This window comes from Vollenhovia emeryi, unplaced genomic scaffold, assembly GCF_000949405.1.
Source record: "Vollenhovia emeryi isolate VEMERY1.0 unplaced genomic scaffold, V.emery_V1.0 DF939124.1, whole genome shotgun sequence".
NCBI lineage: Eukaryota > Metazoa > Arthropoda > Insecta > Hymenoptera > Formicidae > Vollenhovia > Vollenhovia emeryi.
Window position 1 is genome coordinate 1,870,339 of NW_011967242.1, and position 17,472 is coordinate 1,887,810.

Here is a 17,472-nt window from a genome sequence, read left to right on the forward strand (position 1 = left end):
AGGCTTCTCTCTGCTAATATGGCCAGCGAGTGCAACGAGAGAGCAGCGAGTACAACAGAGTGTAGAATACGCCAGTGCTGAGAGTAACAGCGAAGAAAGATAAGTTATTATTAATAAATTGTGAGAGCACGGCGTTACCTAGAGAGAGCGGAGAGGAGAGGGGGGGAGGGAGAGAGAGAGAGAGAGAGAGAGAGAGAGAGAGAGAGAGAGAGAGAGAGAGAGAGAGAGAGAGAAAGCGAGCCCGAGATTCGAGCGAGCCGGCTAACCTCAATCCGACGTAAGTTTAATACTCGCGTATAACTACACGGTTGTCTCGCGCGCGCGGTCTGCTTATATGCTTATACTTGACGCGAGACACTACCGTGTCTCGTGGTTTCCTAATCTTTCCTTTCTCGTCTACTTTACAAACTTACCCCATTGGCAGATAACGAAATGGCTTCAATAAATAAAAATAAAAGAGGACTCTGGACAGAAGAACAATTACAAAATGCTGTGACGGCTGTTAAAGAAACTAATCTTTCTGTAAATCGTGCATCGTTAGAATACAAAATTCCAAGAAGAACGTTGAGAAGAATTTTAGCAAAAGATGGAGAGATCAAGAAAAAAGCATTAGGACGTCCACCCGTCTTGAATCAAAAGGAAGAACAGAATTTGAAGAATAGAATTGTTCGACTCCAACAAGTGGGCTTTGGGTTAAAGCGTCAGGATTTAAAAAAATGTGTTTTTCAATATTGCGAAGAAATAGGAATACATCCGTTTAAAATAGAAAAAGAAGAAGCAGGGAAGTACTGGCTAAAAGGTTTTATGATGCGAAATCCCGATATTGTTTCGAGAAGTTCAGAAAACTTGAGCTATGGGAGACTCATGCGATTCAATAAGAAAATTGTAAGGGATTTTTATGATCTGTTAGGACGTACAATGGACGACTTATATTTACACAACAATCCACAATTAATTTACAATGTGGATGAATCCGGTTTGCAACTTTCATATAGCAATAAGTTCAAAGTATTAGCACTCAGGGTGGAGTCCCATGGAGCGGAATACGCGGAAGCGGAATCAGCGGATCGCCAATCGCAAGATTATTCTGATAGAGCCCTTTCAAAAATTCCGTCGAAACGGTCTTGTGATTGGCGATCCGCTGATTCCGCTTCCGCGTATTCCGCTCCATGGGACTCCACCCTCAAGGGAAGTAAACGAGTGAATACTGCTACACATGCTGAGAAAGGTGAAACCGTTACTGTAGTAGCCTGCACAAATGCTACTGGATCAAATTGGATTCCTCCAATCATGCTTTGATATTATGTTTATATTAATGTTTTTATATTAAATGTTTATTTCTTAAATGTGTAGGTATGTTTAAAATATTTCAGTTATAACAGTTTATGTTCTGTACGTAAAGTAATACTTTACAATTAAAGTAAATACCTCACTTTTACAAAATATTACTGTTTTGTACACTTTTCTTATAGTTGGCCATATTACCCACCCCACGTTTAATATGGCCAAAACGCATACTTTCGGATTTTTTTTTCTTCGAATATGGATAGATTTTAATTGATCAAGACATTTTGCCATCAAAGCTTATTAAATACACTAGGATTTCAGAAAGTTACAAAATAAAAAACCAGCGGTTTGAAAATTATGACCTCAAATCAAAACTACGGCCATAATACCTGCTTTTACCCTATATTAATTTTTTTAATTTTAAGAATTTGTAAAAACTTTTGAATAGACAATCAGTATAGCTTATAACGATCGCCATTTTATTACATATACAATTTGTCAAAGATTAAATACTACAGAGAATATTACTGAGAATATTTTCCTTTTTTAATTTATCATATTTGCAACCTAAAATATTGTATATTGTATTACAATATTCCCGGTTTTCCAATAAATTATCTAAATATATACACAAATGCTACAACAATGTTTTCTAAAAATACATACCTACAACAGTTAAATCAAACCATTAAACGGCAACAGTTTTGTAAGCATATACATACAAGGTGAGGAAAAGTATAAAAATCCCTAAATTTTTCGAAAACTATGCATTTTGGAAACAAATGTTTGAGACAAAAGTTATATGACTGGCAACGTACGATATCAACACACGACTTATTGTAGAACAGGCTTTAGCGTTTCACAAACAAACCAACAGTCTACCATATCTTATCAGCACTCGACAAGAACGTGTATATTTAGTTACTGGTCGCTGTTTAATTCACACGTGTTGCATTGCTGCTCTCCTAAGGTTTTAATTTACCATCTCACAACAAAATGTCCGTAAGTATATAATATTCACGACATTTATCGTAGAAATATTAAATATTTTCGAACATTTATAGACATTTAACTAATGTTATATCTTCATATTCGTTTTCTATCATTAAATATTATATACACATATAGTTACACAAAGCAACGGAAACAGAAATGGCTCTACTAAAAAATGCAATCGATTTGAATTATTCAGTTATATTGCACTTCCAAGTAAAGATAGCTTGTGGCAGACATTTGTGTTATGTAACTGGCGTCTAGACTACTTCTATGTTATTAATGCTACATTTGTGTTTACTGAGTTGTAGATATCGTACATCCCGTCATAAAATTATATAATATGTCACGTGAAATTTGTAATCTCACTAATAGTATTATGTCCCACAGATTCTTGAATCGCATCACAAAATTAATCAACACAAAGATTCTTAATGAAATATATTCAAATTCAAATTTATTTCCTAATAACATAGTAAAAAATGCGTATCGCAATTTTTATAAATAAATCCTTTCTTCAGAGAAACTGTTCTGTTTGTAGATTTTCTTCATTTTAATCCCATTTAATTTTGTTTACTCTTAATTTTCTGTAAGGATAAGAATTGAGAAGATGCAAAATAAAGAAATTATTTATAATATAAAAACAATTCCGATAATATCAGACTAAAGAGACTTACTACTTTTTGTTTTACAGTTTCTATTCTTTTAACGAATAAAACACATTTAAAAAAGCATAAATTTAAATTTAACGTTGAGACAATATTTTTGCAACCCCTTTTCTCAAAAGTAATTAAACAAGAAACAGATATTTAAGGAAAGTTGCGGTACATAATTTTTCATAAGCAATATTTTTATTGTTTAAATAGAAAACAAAATAATAATCCCAAGATAAGGTTGCAGAAATGTTCACAAGATACATTGTTAATATAAGACTAAATAAAATTAATTACGATATAGTTCATAACATTAATTTCATAATCGCAGCGACTACCGTACACCTACAGAGGCTTTATTGTACCTGTATTTACTCCTTTCAACAGTGATGGGTAATTAACTTGTATCTATAAATTGTAATAACAACTAATATTAAATTCAATTGTAATGATCAATATTTATTTAATAGATCTCTTAATTTGAACATTATACCTCAATATGCAACATACTTGGCAAAGAAAGGAATAAAAGGTATTCTTGGTAAGTCATTTTCTCAAAATCAATTTCAATCATTTAAATAATATTTAAATAACAACATATATTATTCCCAATTAAATTCCTACAAAAAAATATTTTACGTAAAAAATCATTTCAAACGAAAAGATGTATGACATACAAAAATGATTTTAAATACGAGTAGTAATCTATTTACATATCCATTTATTGCAGTTAACGGCACCAGTGGTGAAGGGACGTCGATGTCTATTGCTGAAAGAAAACTTGTTACCGAAGCCTGGGTAAAGGCAACGAAAGAAACGAAACAACACTTGATGGTTCAAGTAGGAGGTGCTCCTCTTCCCGATGTTATTGAACTTGTAGGTATAACACGAAGAATAACATTCATCCCAACTCTGAACGATGAAAATAACCAATTGGTAACAATTCATAGGTGAAACACGCAAGTAAACTGAACGTGGATTCCATGCTTTGCTTACCAGAATTGTACTTCAAGCCTGCGACCCCTGAACAACTGATTGAATACTTGGAAATAGTTGGCAAAGCAGCGCCAGAGACACCGTTACTATATTACCATATCCCTATGATGACTGGTGTTAACAGTAAGCATCTTTTCAATATATTTTAAAATATACATATATTAGATATAATCAGCTGACATAATTGACAAAATTGATACTAGATACGCGTGTTGTATTAAAAGTATCTTGCATAAACATTTTATAGTACACATGGGACAATTCCTTGAATTGATTGGTGATAAAATACCCTCGTTCGTGGGCATAAAATTTACTAGCGCCAACTTGGAGGAAGGAGCACAAGCACTACGTGCCAACGACAGGAAATATGTTATTTTTCTTGGCAATGACCAGGTAATAAACTAACAGCTCCTAAGATTTAGCGAAAGAAGCCAGTACTTGTTGAAGAGAAAATATATCAGAAATAGCTAGTGACAATATGTACTGAGTATAAGTCTATGCTATAGACGCCGAGTATCGATCAATATTGACTAAATAGTCAATATTAAAATTAACTATTGACTATCTTGTTTTATTTTCTACTTAGTTCGCGCCCTTTTATTCTAACATAATGGAAATTTATTCGATTTGTTTTGGTTCTCCAGTTAATAAATGCTGGGTGTGCATTAGGAATGGATTCTTTTATAGTAACCAGTCTAAACATGTTTCCGGATCTTGTATTGGATGTTCTTGCTCTTTGCAAAAATGGAGATATGTTAAGATCTAAAGATATGCAAGAAAAGCTTTCCAGCTCGGTAATTGCTATAACGAAACACGGTAAATATCATTTTTGCATATACTAAAGTGCATTATGATAACAGTTAAAAAAAATTGACTTTTTGCAGGCAATTGGGTGCAAACAATGAAGAAAGCAATGGCGCTTGTTACTGATATTAATGTAGGAGTACCTCGTGCACCACTTAAATCTATTTCTCCTGAAGCTGTAACAATTATGATTAAAGATTTAGAGAATTTATGGCAGCGACCAAAAGTTTAAATATTATTAAGAATATTTTCCTTTTCCAGCTTATCAGATTTGTGATATATATATTATATTATGTAACTATTCATATCCTTATCTTGTAATACATGATTCATATCATTACACATCATAGATGTTTTAGCAAAATACATGTAAACAATTTCTATCGCAATAAATTAAGATATCCCTGTAGAACGTTTTGTCTATATCATACGAGTAATATTGATCTATTGAATATCTCGACTTCGGTACGGACACGATTTTTAAAATTGAGCAGGCATACATATAGATAACACTAATAATAGCATATGGTCCAAATTTGAAGCAAATACATAGAAAATGGATTTACCGATGACCGTCCTTAAAGAGATATCGTTTAAATTCCGCGAAACAATTATCATCATCCACGGTAAGGGTGATATTAACTTAATGGAGCCAATCAACTCGATGGCAATGCTTTTATCTGAATTATCGGTGAATACATTCAATGTAATCTCTTTGCTAGCGAGGATAAAGTTATTTTAGCTGATGAAATAATATATCTTTGTTTGACTTTTCAGAAATCATACTATAAAGACCTAGACCACAATTATTTGTTACATAACATTGACATTACTTGTGTTACTTTAATTAAATATTTTCCTATTAAAAAATTAGCAGAACTGATTAGTTGTGAAAATGATAATCTTTCCTTATTATCTAATTTTGATGAAAAGAAATCGCGGGTCTTTATAACAAACTATAAAATATTTATCATACTAATTGAAAAACATTTCAGGTATTACTAGCACTTTACTAGAATTAACAAGAGCCGAGAGAGTTATTTTATTTTCAATGAATAGTCTGACTTACCCTGATATTCAGATGTAAAATCTTCAAGGTATCCCGTAACACGATGGCGCTTTTGACCGCCTTCTTCATTTTCCGTATTTCTAAAACATTAATAAAAAAATTATTGTGATTTTTTGTTCTGCTTGGGTAACGTTTACTGAGGAAAATTGCGATTTTTGACGCCATTTTGCGTTTTAAAAACGCGTTAAAACGAAGGGGGGGGGACTCGAAAATGTAAAGAAATGACATTAAAAACGTTCCTGGGGCATTTTGCGACACTTTGCGTATAAAGATAGCATCAAAATGTCACACCCCTATCGATTTGACATAAATTTGACGGTGTTGATGTTGATTCGACATCGTTTCGACATCGATCAACGAGTCATTTCTCGCTGGGATCATGAATACCCTTAAAAAATGCATAAATGCATACCGTTTAATCGTCCGGTCGAAAAAATGCAGCTTGAAAGAGAAGAATGGATGATAGAATCAGCCAAGATCTCATCATCCCTTCCAATCCAGCTTACCGTGGATCCCGCGTGGATCCGATGGCTCTCGTTTCAGCCTGGTTCACGGTCTCGTGCGTGTGCGTGGCTTTCCAACCTAAAAAATGGCAACCATCGTGGAGTGTAGCGATTTTTTGCAATTTCAGGTATTTCCGAAAGCGGGATTTACGTAACACTCGTGGGTTCGCGCGCCGCGTCACGCGGGTATAACAAATATACATGCGCTTACCAATAGTTAAGTCATCTTAAAGTAAGACATTAAAACTGTACAATTGATGCCGGCTAGTGGCCACGGTCTCGCGGTCCTTGTAACGCGAGAAGTGCGTGCTGCGCCACGAAATAAGGTCGCTCGAGCCGCGGCGATGCGTTAGAGAAATTTCGACGTTGCTATTAAACTCGCGCCCTTCTCCTAAACGTGTTTACGTACGTGCAGCCTCATTTGAGAGGTTAGGAATGTGCACGTGAGGTTAGCTAAGTGCAATGGAAAAATACATATATATATATATATATATATATATATAAAACCTGAATGCACACTGTAGGCAGTTTTTCATGTGTTACTTTCTGTAAAAAAATGTCAATACGTAACGCTGTTCGCTATTACATAAGTAGACGGTAAGAACGTACTGTGTATTTGCAGGACACATTGAGAAAGATGCGGCAGATGGACGATAAGATAATTTATATGCTCAATACCACAATTCCCACCGAGTCGTTCAAGGGCCAAGTGGACCCCAGCGCGCAGTGCAAAGACCTGTTCCAGCAGATAGAATCCGAGCACGAGCAGAGGACGCAGGCGATCACGAGATGCGTGGAGGTCACCAGGGAGAGGGTGGTGCAGTTGAAGGAGCTGAGAGACAAGAGCGGCGACGGGGACCCGACGTTAGTGAAGAATTTGAGGAAGGAGCAGACCAAACTGAGGCTGCTGCAATCGGAGCTCAATATAGAGGAGGTGATCAAGAAGCGTACGATACAGGTCTATTACGAGAGATGCCGTGGATTCTACAAACCACTGCACTTAAACACATAGAACCTGCGAGTAATCAGTTCAAGTTATTGGTATATGATCATCTGAACGCTATTCGAATTGTACTAGCTATACATAGTGATTTTGTAAATGTTAACGACAATAAGTTGCTTGTTTCGTGGATCATTGTTACTTTTCTTTGGATAATGTACAATAGACGCAGATTTTCTCACAGGAGTTTGTTGCAATTGTTCGCTGTATACAAGGATAATTGAAAGTACACAAATTGTCGAGATTGTACATTTAGATATTTTATATTGTACAGGCATTAATTAAAATGCTTGCTAAATCTAATGAGAATCAGACATTCATTACGTATATATACGTATAGTATATATATATACAAATCGATGCTCTAAGTGTAAATAAAATACATAATTTTACAGTAAATACCTGTATATACAAACAATGTACTTTGTTGCCTTGTTATTACGAAATATTGCCACTTTAAAGAATAGCCTTGTATGTTACAAGTACAAATCATTAAAGCGATCGAAACTAAATGTTTATTGTTTCATGAAGAATATCGAGTAGAAATATTTTCAAATAACGACAATCGATAATATCCGGCTGGGCTTCTCGGAAAATTTTCTAAAATATTTCTATCTCTGAATATTTACACATCTATTTAATATTTTTTAGTTTTCTATCTTGTTCCAACTGTTCCTTGAGCCAATCGTCTCTTTGTTTGTGCAAAGTTTCTCCTTTTGCAGCACCCCTCTTTCCAAGTGTTATAAAGATTATGCAACCGAGTATGGTAGCAGCGATCATATAATTACAGGTCTTGATTCGAGCTTTACTTCTTGCAGTAAGTATACACTCCGTTCTGTTTAAGAGAGAGAGAAAGCATTTATTTACTAAATGATTTAAAATAAGTGTCGCAAAAGTTCATAAGACGTGAAATTGTTATGAAACGTCTTTGAAACCTTGTATTTATCAGAAATATATTAAAAGACAGTTTCTTATAATTTTATGATAACCAATGTTAAAATTTCTACTGAAAAGTCAATTTCGAATATATCAAAATTTGAACGTATTTCGTGCTAAATTTATATTTTCTTTAGCGTTGAATGCTCTTGCACGACATAAGTTAGGTATAACACATACGTAACATCCTTAGGAACATCTGCAACGCTTGGATAGCGTTTCACCCAAACTAGTATTTTCTTGTCAAAGTCGGTTACACGATACATGCGTGATCCTAAAACAAAAATGTGCATAAGAAATTACATCTCGGTGTAGTTTCAAAATTTCTCTTCAATTGTATGTTGCATACACAAAATATCGTAGCTTTTACCACAATTAAACCGCAAAGAAAGAAGAATCGAAATTTAACTACAAACGAGAATGATGAATTCAATTCTTAAGTTTAATTCGTACAGAAAATAGTTATTTTATCTATTTGTATGTAAACTTGTTTTTTTACCTAAGACACCCTCAGTTCCTGTTGTGGTTTCACTGCTTTTCTGTGCAGGAATATTGTCTTTATTAATGTCTCGTATAATATTGCTACGACTGAAGCATCGCGCTGTTACGCGCAACTGAGCAAACTTGGTCGACAGCATTCTGAGGGAAAATAATTGATACGTTAATGGAATAAAATTATGATGTATTTAAACTTATTTCCTAGTTTGTGTACAAAATATTTCAGAGTGTTCTCGGGGTAGAATTTTGCCTTTCGAAATTTAAAGCGTCAAAAGTGGCAATTATATATCGCCAGTCATTTGAAACCAAATTTCATAAAATTTAACGACCTACACTGGCCAATGTTTTTATTCAAAAACCGATTACAACGTTTTTATTGATCCTGTTAGTTAAGTGTGTAACAGTATAATGATTTTTCCCTTGTCTCTACCCAGTTTATCACTGTGCAATGATATTGGCCAAACGATTGACTAACGACGCAGTAATTATTCAGGTATGAATTTCTGGTTGATTCGCGACAGTCTTTCAGCATTGTTTTGTTTTGTTGTAATTTGCAATTTGCAATTTCAGATCACTTGAAAAGGGCCCAAATCCGAAGCCGAAACGTTGTAATCGGTTTTTTAATAAAAACATTGACCAGTGTAGGTCGTTAAATTTTATGAAATTAAAGCGTCAGGTTTATTTTAATGAAAATTTCTCTCCCGTTATTTATATTTTATAAAGCAACAAGCGTTTAGTTTTGGTCATTTGTAATATAGTTGTCTTCTGAAACAATGATTCTTCAATATTTAAATACTTAAATTATGTATAAAACACGATCAAATATATTCACAATCGTCGCATGTGTGCGCGTAGTAAATTGAATTAGATGAAAAAATGATTATGAAATTGAATTTACTGATCAGGCGATTATTATACATATGTCCTCGCGTGATAACAAAAATTCATGGCTAAACACGCGATCTATTAAATCTAATTGAACAATGCTCTGGGAATAAAAGCACTTCATAAAAATTGGAGTTGATGAACATATTGCACTTCGCGATAATGCGGAAATCGATGTAAAGATACGGTATCTACGATCTTTTCAAGATGTAAAATAACACAGTCATCGTAGCTATCGTAAGGGCCGTCCCGTGACGCGTATCGCGATACGCGCGTATCGGGCGTATCAACTCCACTCCAATCGCAGGGTCATTCTGATAGATCCGTTTCAATAATTCCGTCGAAATGGTTCTGTGATTTGCGATACGCAGGTTACTCTTACGCTCCATGTGACGTCACCCTCACACCACCCTGAGTGTTTCACGATTATCACAATGCTCGTCATGACAATCGTCAGCGATGGAAAATGACGAAAGAAAATGCAATTTCAGATCACTTGAAAAGTGCCCAAATCCGGGGCCGAAACGTTGTAATCGGTTTTTTAATAAAAACATTGACCAGTGTAGGTCGTTAAATTTTATGAAATTAAAGCGTCAGGTTTATTTTCATGAAAATTTCTCTCCCGTTATTTATATTTTATAAAGCAACAAGCGTTTAGTTTTGGTCATTTGTAATATAGTTGTCTTCTGAAACAATGATTCTTCAATATCTTCGACATCTTTCAAAATCGGTGAAAGTAATCGATCGCTAAAAACTCTTTTTTTAAAAAAAGAATCATTTTAATTGACACTGATTTTACACGTACTCTTATGGAAAGAGCCGATCTTCACGGATAAAACAGCTGAAAAAAATATAGAAGAAATAGCACCGGTGTTTTGAATTTTTTAATACATCTAGTATATAAATAGATGAAAATATCTACCAAGTTTCAATAGTTTTTACTACACCGTTTTAAAGACATAAAATATTACTTGAGATATTCGTGCTGTCGGCACGAATTTTTTAGTTTTGAAAATATTCGACGTCATTAAGTTGAGATCAGGGTATTTTCACTATCAAAAGTTTAGGCTCGTAAGTGAAAAAGGTCGCAAATAATGCAGGAAAAGACATCGGTAAAGTGAAAAATACTTTTGTAGGAGTACAAATAAGACTCCGACTGTCGTTCAAGTTTCTTACATCTAGATTTACTATGCGTTAAGAGTAGACATTCAAGTATTTCCAATTTCACGCACTTTGTCTAAGATTGTACGTCCAATACATCCTTAACTAATAATTAATAATTGAAGTGCCACTGGGACAAATTTAAATCTTGAAAAACCAACGCTCTTCCAAGACACTGCGTCTTACTTATATCATCTAGATTTATATGCAATTGTTTAACATGCAAGTCTGAAGACTCTGCAATTTCTCTTTCTCTAACATTCTCATTTTTAGTTTTTGATTATAACGACTATTCTTTCAACACCACCATAATGCAAGCGAGTCTTTGTACACGACTACCTCAGGTAACACGCAATTTATGCAATTGCTAACTTATTATCTCGGATGTGATGACTATATTTAATTAATTCGTAAAATTTAATTTGTATTAGTCACGATCGCTAGGAAAGGACCAAAACCCACGGTCGAAGCGTCGCGATACTTGATCATAAAAATTGCCAGATATGGTCAACCAAATTTGATGTTATTTTATACGGTTCTAGCTTGTCACTTTAACTTTTTTCGCTTATACTTGGCGCGAGACACCACCGTGTCTCGTGATCTTTCAAAATAAACGAAAACGATCGACACTCCATCGCAACGCAGATTCTAGCAGAATACTGTGGCAAATTGACTGCGTTCGCAATAAACTCGGCTGCGCCGCCAGTACAGTGTATCGATATAATGACAGCTTATATCAATAGAAACCAAGCGGAACATGGCGTAATCATTTGAATAAAATATCCCGTCGCACTGTCACCGTGTTCTGTTATTCGCTGGCATTTTGCCGATAAAAATCTGCCGGGGCAGATTTGACGACGGGTTCCCGTTCGCAATTATCGTCGCGCTGTGTTTTTAGGTTACGCCACTATTAATAAAGAATTTTTCCTATTACTCTATTAATAAAGTCTATTAATAAAGAATGTTTCCCCGCAGAGTTACGGCGCAGTACGCGCCGCGTGTCCATCTCTCGTTAAGCAATTAACACCGTGCGTGTTCGCGTGTTTCCGACCTGTGACACCGTCCGATGCGGTGTCACTCGCTCATTCACTCTGCAGATCGGAGCACCGCCGTTCCGGCGGCACTCGCGCCGCATTGTCGTATGCAGATTCTTAAACATCTATCGCAAAGTTTCACGTCGAGTGGCACGCACTTCAGATACTGTATCCAGAAATAGTCCGTGCAAACAGGAACATTCCACCGTTCCCAGCGCACGTCGACAGACTGTCGTGCGGAACTGCGGACTGAGGCTGCCTGACAATAAGACGCGCGTTTGCGGAGCTCTGCTCTTGTATCGTGTACACATACACACGTACGTCGACCTTGATTTCCCACGGACGCGACTGCGCCTGCAAATTTTACCCGCGAAGAGCGCTGTCGAACCCCGCCCACTCCGAAATCGTGGAGGCCAAAAGGATCGTGGGCTTTCTTCTAAATAAAGCGTTTTTTCTTTCCTTTAAAATATATAATCGTTTCGTGGTTTATTAATGTTTGAAATATTAAAACAAATACGCATTTTAAAGATACCTCAGTAAATGTAATATGTCGAGTACATTCGCACATACATGTATATTACGTATATTGTATATTGTATTTGTCGGATGCCATATACTTGTGCTAATCTATTCTATAATGTATGTTTAAATATATATTCGGTGTTAACATAATTTTCAGCTTACAATTAATATACTTTATTACATGTTTTAATAATGTTTGTGTGTGCATATAACAAGCAGGATGATCAGTAATGAGATCAGAGCTTGGTATGTTTTTTTTTTCAAAAATATACCAATACAAGATAGAGATACAGATGTAGATATTGTCTGTACCATAGTGATCATAGTCAGATCTTACATTTGGGACTGTCTCAGGGGCTCGATTCTTCAAGTCATTCAAAGGAGAAACATGTGCGAAAATTCTGCTCTTACAGAAAATCTGCAAGTTGATTGGCTGCTCGCACGGCTTTTAACCAATCGACTTGCAACTTTTCTGCCAGAGCAGGATTTTCGTATACGTTTCTCCTTCGAATGAATTCAAGAATTGAGCCCCAGGATCATTTTTAGATGCTCCGAAGTCAATGAAATGTTTCGCACAGCATCTTTAGATAAATTCAAGACGGTCTTGAACACAAGATCCGACTACGGATACCGGCCGTAGTAAGAATAGACCGCATGTATCCTCATAAGCATAGTATAACTAGTAGGTCCACTCCGTCATTTGTTCTGGACAGACCAATGAGAGAAAAGTTGTATGTGCAGTAGTGTAGCTTTGATACATCCAACTACAGTACGTACACACACACGCGCGCCACTGGATTGCTGCCCAGAACAATGGCGGAATACCACGTGATCAGGACCGCAAAGTAGGAGAGTGGATCTACTTTAGTAGTTTTACTATGCCTGTATCTCTTCGCTAAACAAATTGTCGATTTACTTTGTATCAGAATCTTTGATGAAGAAAATCAAGATATCGAGCTCTGACCAAGACATATCCTGATTTTATGAAAATTGAACTTGTCGACACATGCCAAGCTGATTCAGTAGTCAAACATTTTGTCAAATGAGAAAGAATTAGCAAAAGTTGTTTTATTCATCTAAGCATCGCTGATAATAAATTTTACACAAGAGAGATTATATTTGCTTTTCATAAAATTTAATTTTGTAATATAAATATCTTAAACGGAACATTAATTTTATTATACAATGAAGATTGTATCCGCGCGATCAAAATCAATATAACTCCGAATTGGAAAGATCAATGAAAAATAAAAACACTATAAAAATCATCAAACAATAGGTCTATAACAAATAAGGAAAAGAATTCCCTTACCTCTGTTTTACAAATCATCTAGATATATGATCCGTCCTGCAATTATATCTTTATACGGTTACATTGTCTTTGTCTAGTTAGTTGTACATTTATATTATATCACATCAAACAGCTCAGTTCTTGTATTAAATTTATAATACATATTTGTTTCATATAATCTCTCCTCTCCTTTCTTTCATCCTCCTCCTCCTCCTTTCTCTCTCTTTGTATTGTTTTTACTTAATTTTCGTACCGTTAATACTTTCGCTCTATGTACAAAAACTTTTCCAAACCAGATTAAAATACATTTCTGCAAATCGGGCAGGTGGATTTTTGACTCGTATTGAACCATTTGTACTGAAAAAGAGAAAAGTATACGTAATATTATATGTACTTAATAAACAATAATATTAACAAGGTATCCTTACCAAGCAGCGAGTATGAAACTTCTTGCGACAGGTGTGACACGACAATGTTGGTAAATGGTATGTGCTAATATGGAAAATGCTAAAGCATATGTAACATTCTTCGACGGCTGCAAATTTCTTGTCTAGCTCGCGTTTCCACATTAGAAGACTATCCCAAACAGAGCCATTCTATAAAAGAAAATATAATTGGAATACATCCCTTTAACAGGAATAAAGTCTATTGTCGCCAGTATATAATTAACAAGAATAGAAAGAGTTATTAGACGACTGGCAGACGGTATACATTATTTATTTAATAGATTACATCCAACATTTTGACTATTCGGATTCTGGTCTTTTCAAGGATAAGCGTATCAACAAGTCAAGACATATCTATAAAATCAGGAGACCACACTTTTTGTAATTTAACCGATTACATGAAAAAGAAACATCCTTTTAATTTTATATACGTAAATATTGTAAGACTCACTTGATGTGTAAGAAACTTGGAGAGTTCCATGTGATCATTTTTCGGCTTTGTCGCATCTTCTATCTGTTGACCACATTCTACTTTAACTCTACCTAACGGGTAGTTTGGTGGTAGCGTTATACTTATTTCCAATTTCGTTTCTTCCATTTGGTACATGGCTATTACTTTCCTCGCTGTTGAATGCACTTTTACCTACAGCAACACAAAGCATATGTTAAATTTGAAAACAAATCAACCTAAATTGTTAAGACGTGTGTGTGTACGTGAAAGAAACGGGACTCGTGAGGACATGCCTGCAGGTTTTCAACATTATCCAATTGTAATTTGCTGTACAGAAGCTCATCTTCACAAAGTTTAGGACTGACGTAATGACTTGTAATTTTGTCCACCGTTGCACCGACTCTGCTATCAACTGTACTCAGCCATTGTCTAACTAATACTGGTAGACGCCGCAAGCAGTTTGTATACAACCAACATATGATATGATCCAATTTCGTGTCTGTCCAACTTTCTACAAAACATCAGCAATATATTTATATTAATAACAACGATATATATAAATCAAATCTTACGAGTTTAATATTAATTTCAATAGTACCTTTAAAACGAAAAACTGGAACAGTGGTAAATAATTCCAGTAGTTTTGCCGTTTTATTTTTATTATCTTGTAGCACTTCCACGGGCATCAACTTGAAGATGTTGTTCAACAAACAGGGGAAAAGTTCGTCTCTACGATTTATTCAAAACGTTGTAGGAAATAGATAATGGATAACGCACACATCATAACATATGTACTTACTTCAATATTTCGGCATATTGATATCGTAAACTACTATGAGCCTTTTCGCAGATTTCCAGTACAATTTCCCACGCTAACAGATAGCCTAACGTATACGTGTAGGAGTCTGTAAATGGCTGGATTGTGCAGCTGATTGTATCACATAATCTAAAAAAGACGACATTACATTGAAACACATGTAGGGTATTCGAAACGAATGGGACCCCCAATTACGAGGGTGAGTCAAAAATTATCTGCACTTTTCGTTCTACAATTTATTTACACAAAAATAGGGGTTCAATGTGTACACCATTTTTCAACATAGTCTCCTCCCTTGGCAATGCACTTGGTCCAGCGGTCCACAAGCTTGCGTATTCCTTCCAAGAAGAAGGTTTTCGATTGGTCGCAAAGCCACTTTTGCACCGCTTCCTGCACGTCTACGTCTGTAGAAAGTTAGCGACCTCGCAAAGCATCCTTGAGCGGCCCAAACAGATGAAAGTCGGAGGGAGCAAGATCTGGGCTGCAGGAAGCGGTGCAAAAGTGGCTTTGCGACCAACCGAAAATCTTCTTCTCGGAAGGAATACGCAAGCTTGTGGACGGCTAGACCAAGTGCATTGCCAAGGGAGGAGACTATGTTGAAAAATGGTGTACACATTGAACCCCTATTTTTGTGTAAATAAATTGTAGAACGAAAAGTGCAGATAATTTTTGACTCACCCTCGTACAAAGCATAAGGCACAACTCGGGGAAATATATAATACGCGTGAAATAGAAATAGTTTGATTACATCGTAGTAAAGACGTTAATATATTTTTTATATAAAATAATTTTATACGGAAACTGTTATACGGAATAATTGTTAATTGTAATAATAATCTAAAGCTAGCGCCACACTATGCGCCACACTATTCGTAGCAATAAATGATTCGTGATTCGTGATTCGCAATTTATCACTCGTAAATAATTATTTGTCGTTTCGTTCATGTTATACATATACATATAAAACTTCGACAAATTTTAACTTTCACCTGTCATTACACGACTTGTATTAAGTCTACAATTAGTCAAGTTTCAATGTTAGTCAAAAAACCACTATTTTCGTTAAAAAAAACCGCTCGGCTAGCGAATCACTGCGAATGGCGAATCGACGAAATTTTCCTCCACACTATTCACGAATATACGAATCGCGAGTCGCGCATAGTGTGACGCTAGCTTTAAATATAAAAACTTTAATTTAGAATAAATTCGGATTTATTAAATTGTATATGTAATGTAATATCTATCTATTGTTACATACTAGTATCATAAGATTTGTTATACATTTCCTAAGATTTAATTGAATTTTTATATTACATTATTTTGTGTAACTGTTCTTATTCATATTATTAGATTTCATGACTCTAAATTATTCTTGTAAGGAAATATTTATGTTCCTATAATTGTCCAGTAAGTGATAGATATGCTTTACCCTTTTTTCTTCTCAATCACTTAGTCATTGAAATTGGAAAAAACAAGTTATACGTAGAATTGTTTACGTAGAATTAGCTGACGCGATTTATCCTGACGACAATTCGTGATGATAGTCATTTTTCCGTCAAGTGTTTTACTAATAATTAAGTGACTCATGAAAACGACTGCGCTTAAAAGTCACATATAAAAAATTCATTAATAACGATGACGTATATGCAAAAATCCCAAGTATTAGCATAGTTGTTAACATATTTATAAATCAAGACACTATGCGTTTCAAAATAGATTATAATAGTACTAAGTTCTCTTCAAACATTATACATTTTTAACATATCATGGCATAATATTTATTATTGGTAGATTAAAGTAAAACGAAGATAATAATTTTTAAATAATAATTTGATGGAAATAGTTTTTTTAGTGTTCTATGCATTCGATGTTAAGTATCTCGTTAATCTTTGACTTAATTTTTTGCTAAGGTAAAATTATTTCTAATTAATTAGAAAATAAAATTTCTTATAATCATTCCTCAAAAAGAATTCGATGTACTGCGAATTTGTAATTTTTAATCTTAAATCGCGTTTCAATAAACCTCTTTTAAAATTCTCTTTTCTATCTCTTCTAAACGAAATTGTCTCCAACTTAATTCAGAAGTTGGTTGTTTGCGTAAACACGTCGGTAGGACTGGTTTTCGG

The 17,472-nt window shown here is 34.9% G+C and overlaps 4 protein-coding genes across 11 annotated transcripts in view; 2 read left to right on the top strand and 2 right to left on the bottom strand.

Moving 5' to 3' along the window:
* Window positions 1-5,142, top strand: part of LOC105569390 (N-acetylneuraminate lyase-like) — a 10,457-nt gene extending 5,315 nt beyond the window's left edge. Inside the window, exons 1-9 of one of the 2 annotated variants that reach the window (XM_012025825.1) lie at window positions 62-277; window positions 425-885; window positions 3,265-3,326; window positions 3,404-3,474; window positions 3,664-3,809; window positions 3,884-4,052; window positions 4,177-4,322; window positions 4,574-4,745; window positions 4,814-5,142. In XM_012025825.1, coding sequence (XP_011881215.1) covers window positions 433-885; window positions 3,265-3,326; window positions 3,404-3,474; window positions 3,664-3,809; window positions 3,884-4,052; window positions 4,177-4,322; window positions 4,574-4,745; window positions 4,814-4,965 — 1,371 coding nt within the window. In that variant the 5' untranslated portion in view covers window positions 62-277; window positions 425-432 and the 3' untranslated portion in view covers window positions 4,966-5,142. Of the gene's footprint in view, window positions 1-61; window positions 278-424; window positions 886-3,264; window positions 3,327-3,403; window positions 3,479-3,663; window positions 3,810-3,883; window positions 4,053-4,176; window positions 4,323-4,573; window positions 4,746-4,813 lie in introns of those variants that run through there. The other variant, XM_012025824.1, reaches the window with a different exon arrangement.
* LOC105569389 (coiled-coil domain-containing protein 58) overlaps window positions 1-7,720 on the top strand; it is a 13,854-nt gene extending 6,134 nt beyond the window's left edge. The window contains exons 1-2 of one of the 7 annotated variants that reach the window (XM_012025816.1): window positions 6,221-6,491; window positions 6,928-7,720. In XM_012025816.1, the coding sequence (XP_011881206.1) occupies window positions 6,258-6,491; window positions 6,928-7,317 (624 nt within the window). In that variant the 5' untranslated portion in view covers window positions 6,221-6,257 and the 3' untranslated portion in view covers window positions 7,318-7,720. Of the gene's footprint in view, window positions 1-6,220; window positions 6,522-6,651; window positions 6,754-6,788; window positions 6,826-6,927 lie in introns of those variants that run through there. The other 6 variants (XM_012025817.1, XM_012025819.1, XM_012025823.1 and 3 more) reach the window with 6 other exon arrangements.
* On the bottom strand, window positions 7,553-12,255 carry LOC105569388 (UPF0389 protein CG9231). Its single transcript, XM_012025815.1, has 4 exons — window positions 11,978-12,255; window positions 8,741-8,880; window positions 8,422-8,515; window positions 7,553-8,140 (listed from the first exon to the last, which is right to left on the bottom strand). The coding sequence occupies exons 2-4, from the start codon at window positions 8,877-8,879 to the stop codon at window positions 7,939-7,941; spliced, it is 435 nt and encodes a 144-aa protein (XP_011881205.1). The 5' UTR covers window position 8,880; window positions 11,978-12,255; the 3' UTR covers window positions 7,553-7,938.
* Window positions 12,256-13,813: 1,558 nt separating this feature from the next.
* LOC105569391 (E3 ubiquitin-protein ligase listerin) lies at window positions 13,814-15,522 on the bottom strand. The gene is made up of 6 exons (XM_012025826.1): window positions 15,329-15,522; window positions 15,128-15,258; window positions 14,823-15,040; window positions 14,530-14,721; window positions 14,061-14,228; window positions 13,814-13,989 (listed from the first exon to the last, which is right to left on the bottom strand). The coding sequence occupies exons 2-6, from the start codon at window positions 15,213-15,215 to the stop codon at window positions 13,930-13,932; spliced, it is 726 nt and encodes a 241-aa protein (XP_011881216.1). The 5' UTR covers window positions 15,216-15,258; window positions 15,329-15,522; the 3' UTR covers window positions 13,814-13,929.
* Between the last annotated feature and the right edge of the window lie 1,950 nt (window positions 15,523-17,472).

Bases quoted from the DNA above. Each gene is read 5' to 3' on its own strand.
- LOC105569391 (XM_012025826.1), bottom strand. From the start codon at position 15,215: ATGCCCGTGGAAGTGCTACAAGATAATAAAAATAAAACGGCAAAACTA. The intron at 15,041-15,127 runs GTACTATTGAAA...GATGTTTTGTAG, and splicing joins TCCAGTTTTTCGTTTTAAAG to AAAGTTGGACAGACACGAAA. The intron at 14,229-14,529 runs GTGAGTCTTACA...TTTCTTTTATAG, and splicing joins CCAAGTTTCTTACACATCAA to AATGGCTCTGTTTGGGATAG.
- LOC105569388 (XM_012025815.1), bottom strand. From the start codon at position 8,879: ATGCTGTCGACCAAGTTTGCTCAGTTGCGCGTAACAGCGCGATGCTTC. The intron at 8,516-8,740 runs GTAAAAAAACAA...TTTTTGTTTTAG, and splicing joins AGGAACTGAGGGTGTCTTAG to GATCACGCATGTATCGTGTA. The intron at 8,141-8,421 runs GTATGTGTTATA...TCTCTTAAACAG, and splicing joins GATGTTCCTAAGGATGTTAC to AACGGAGTGTATACTTACTG.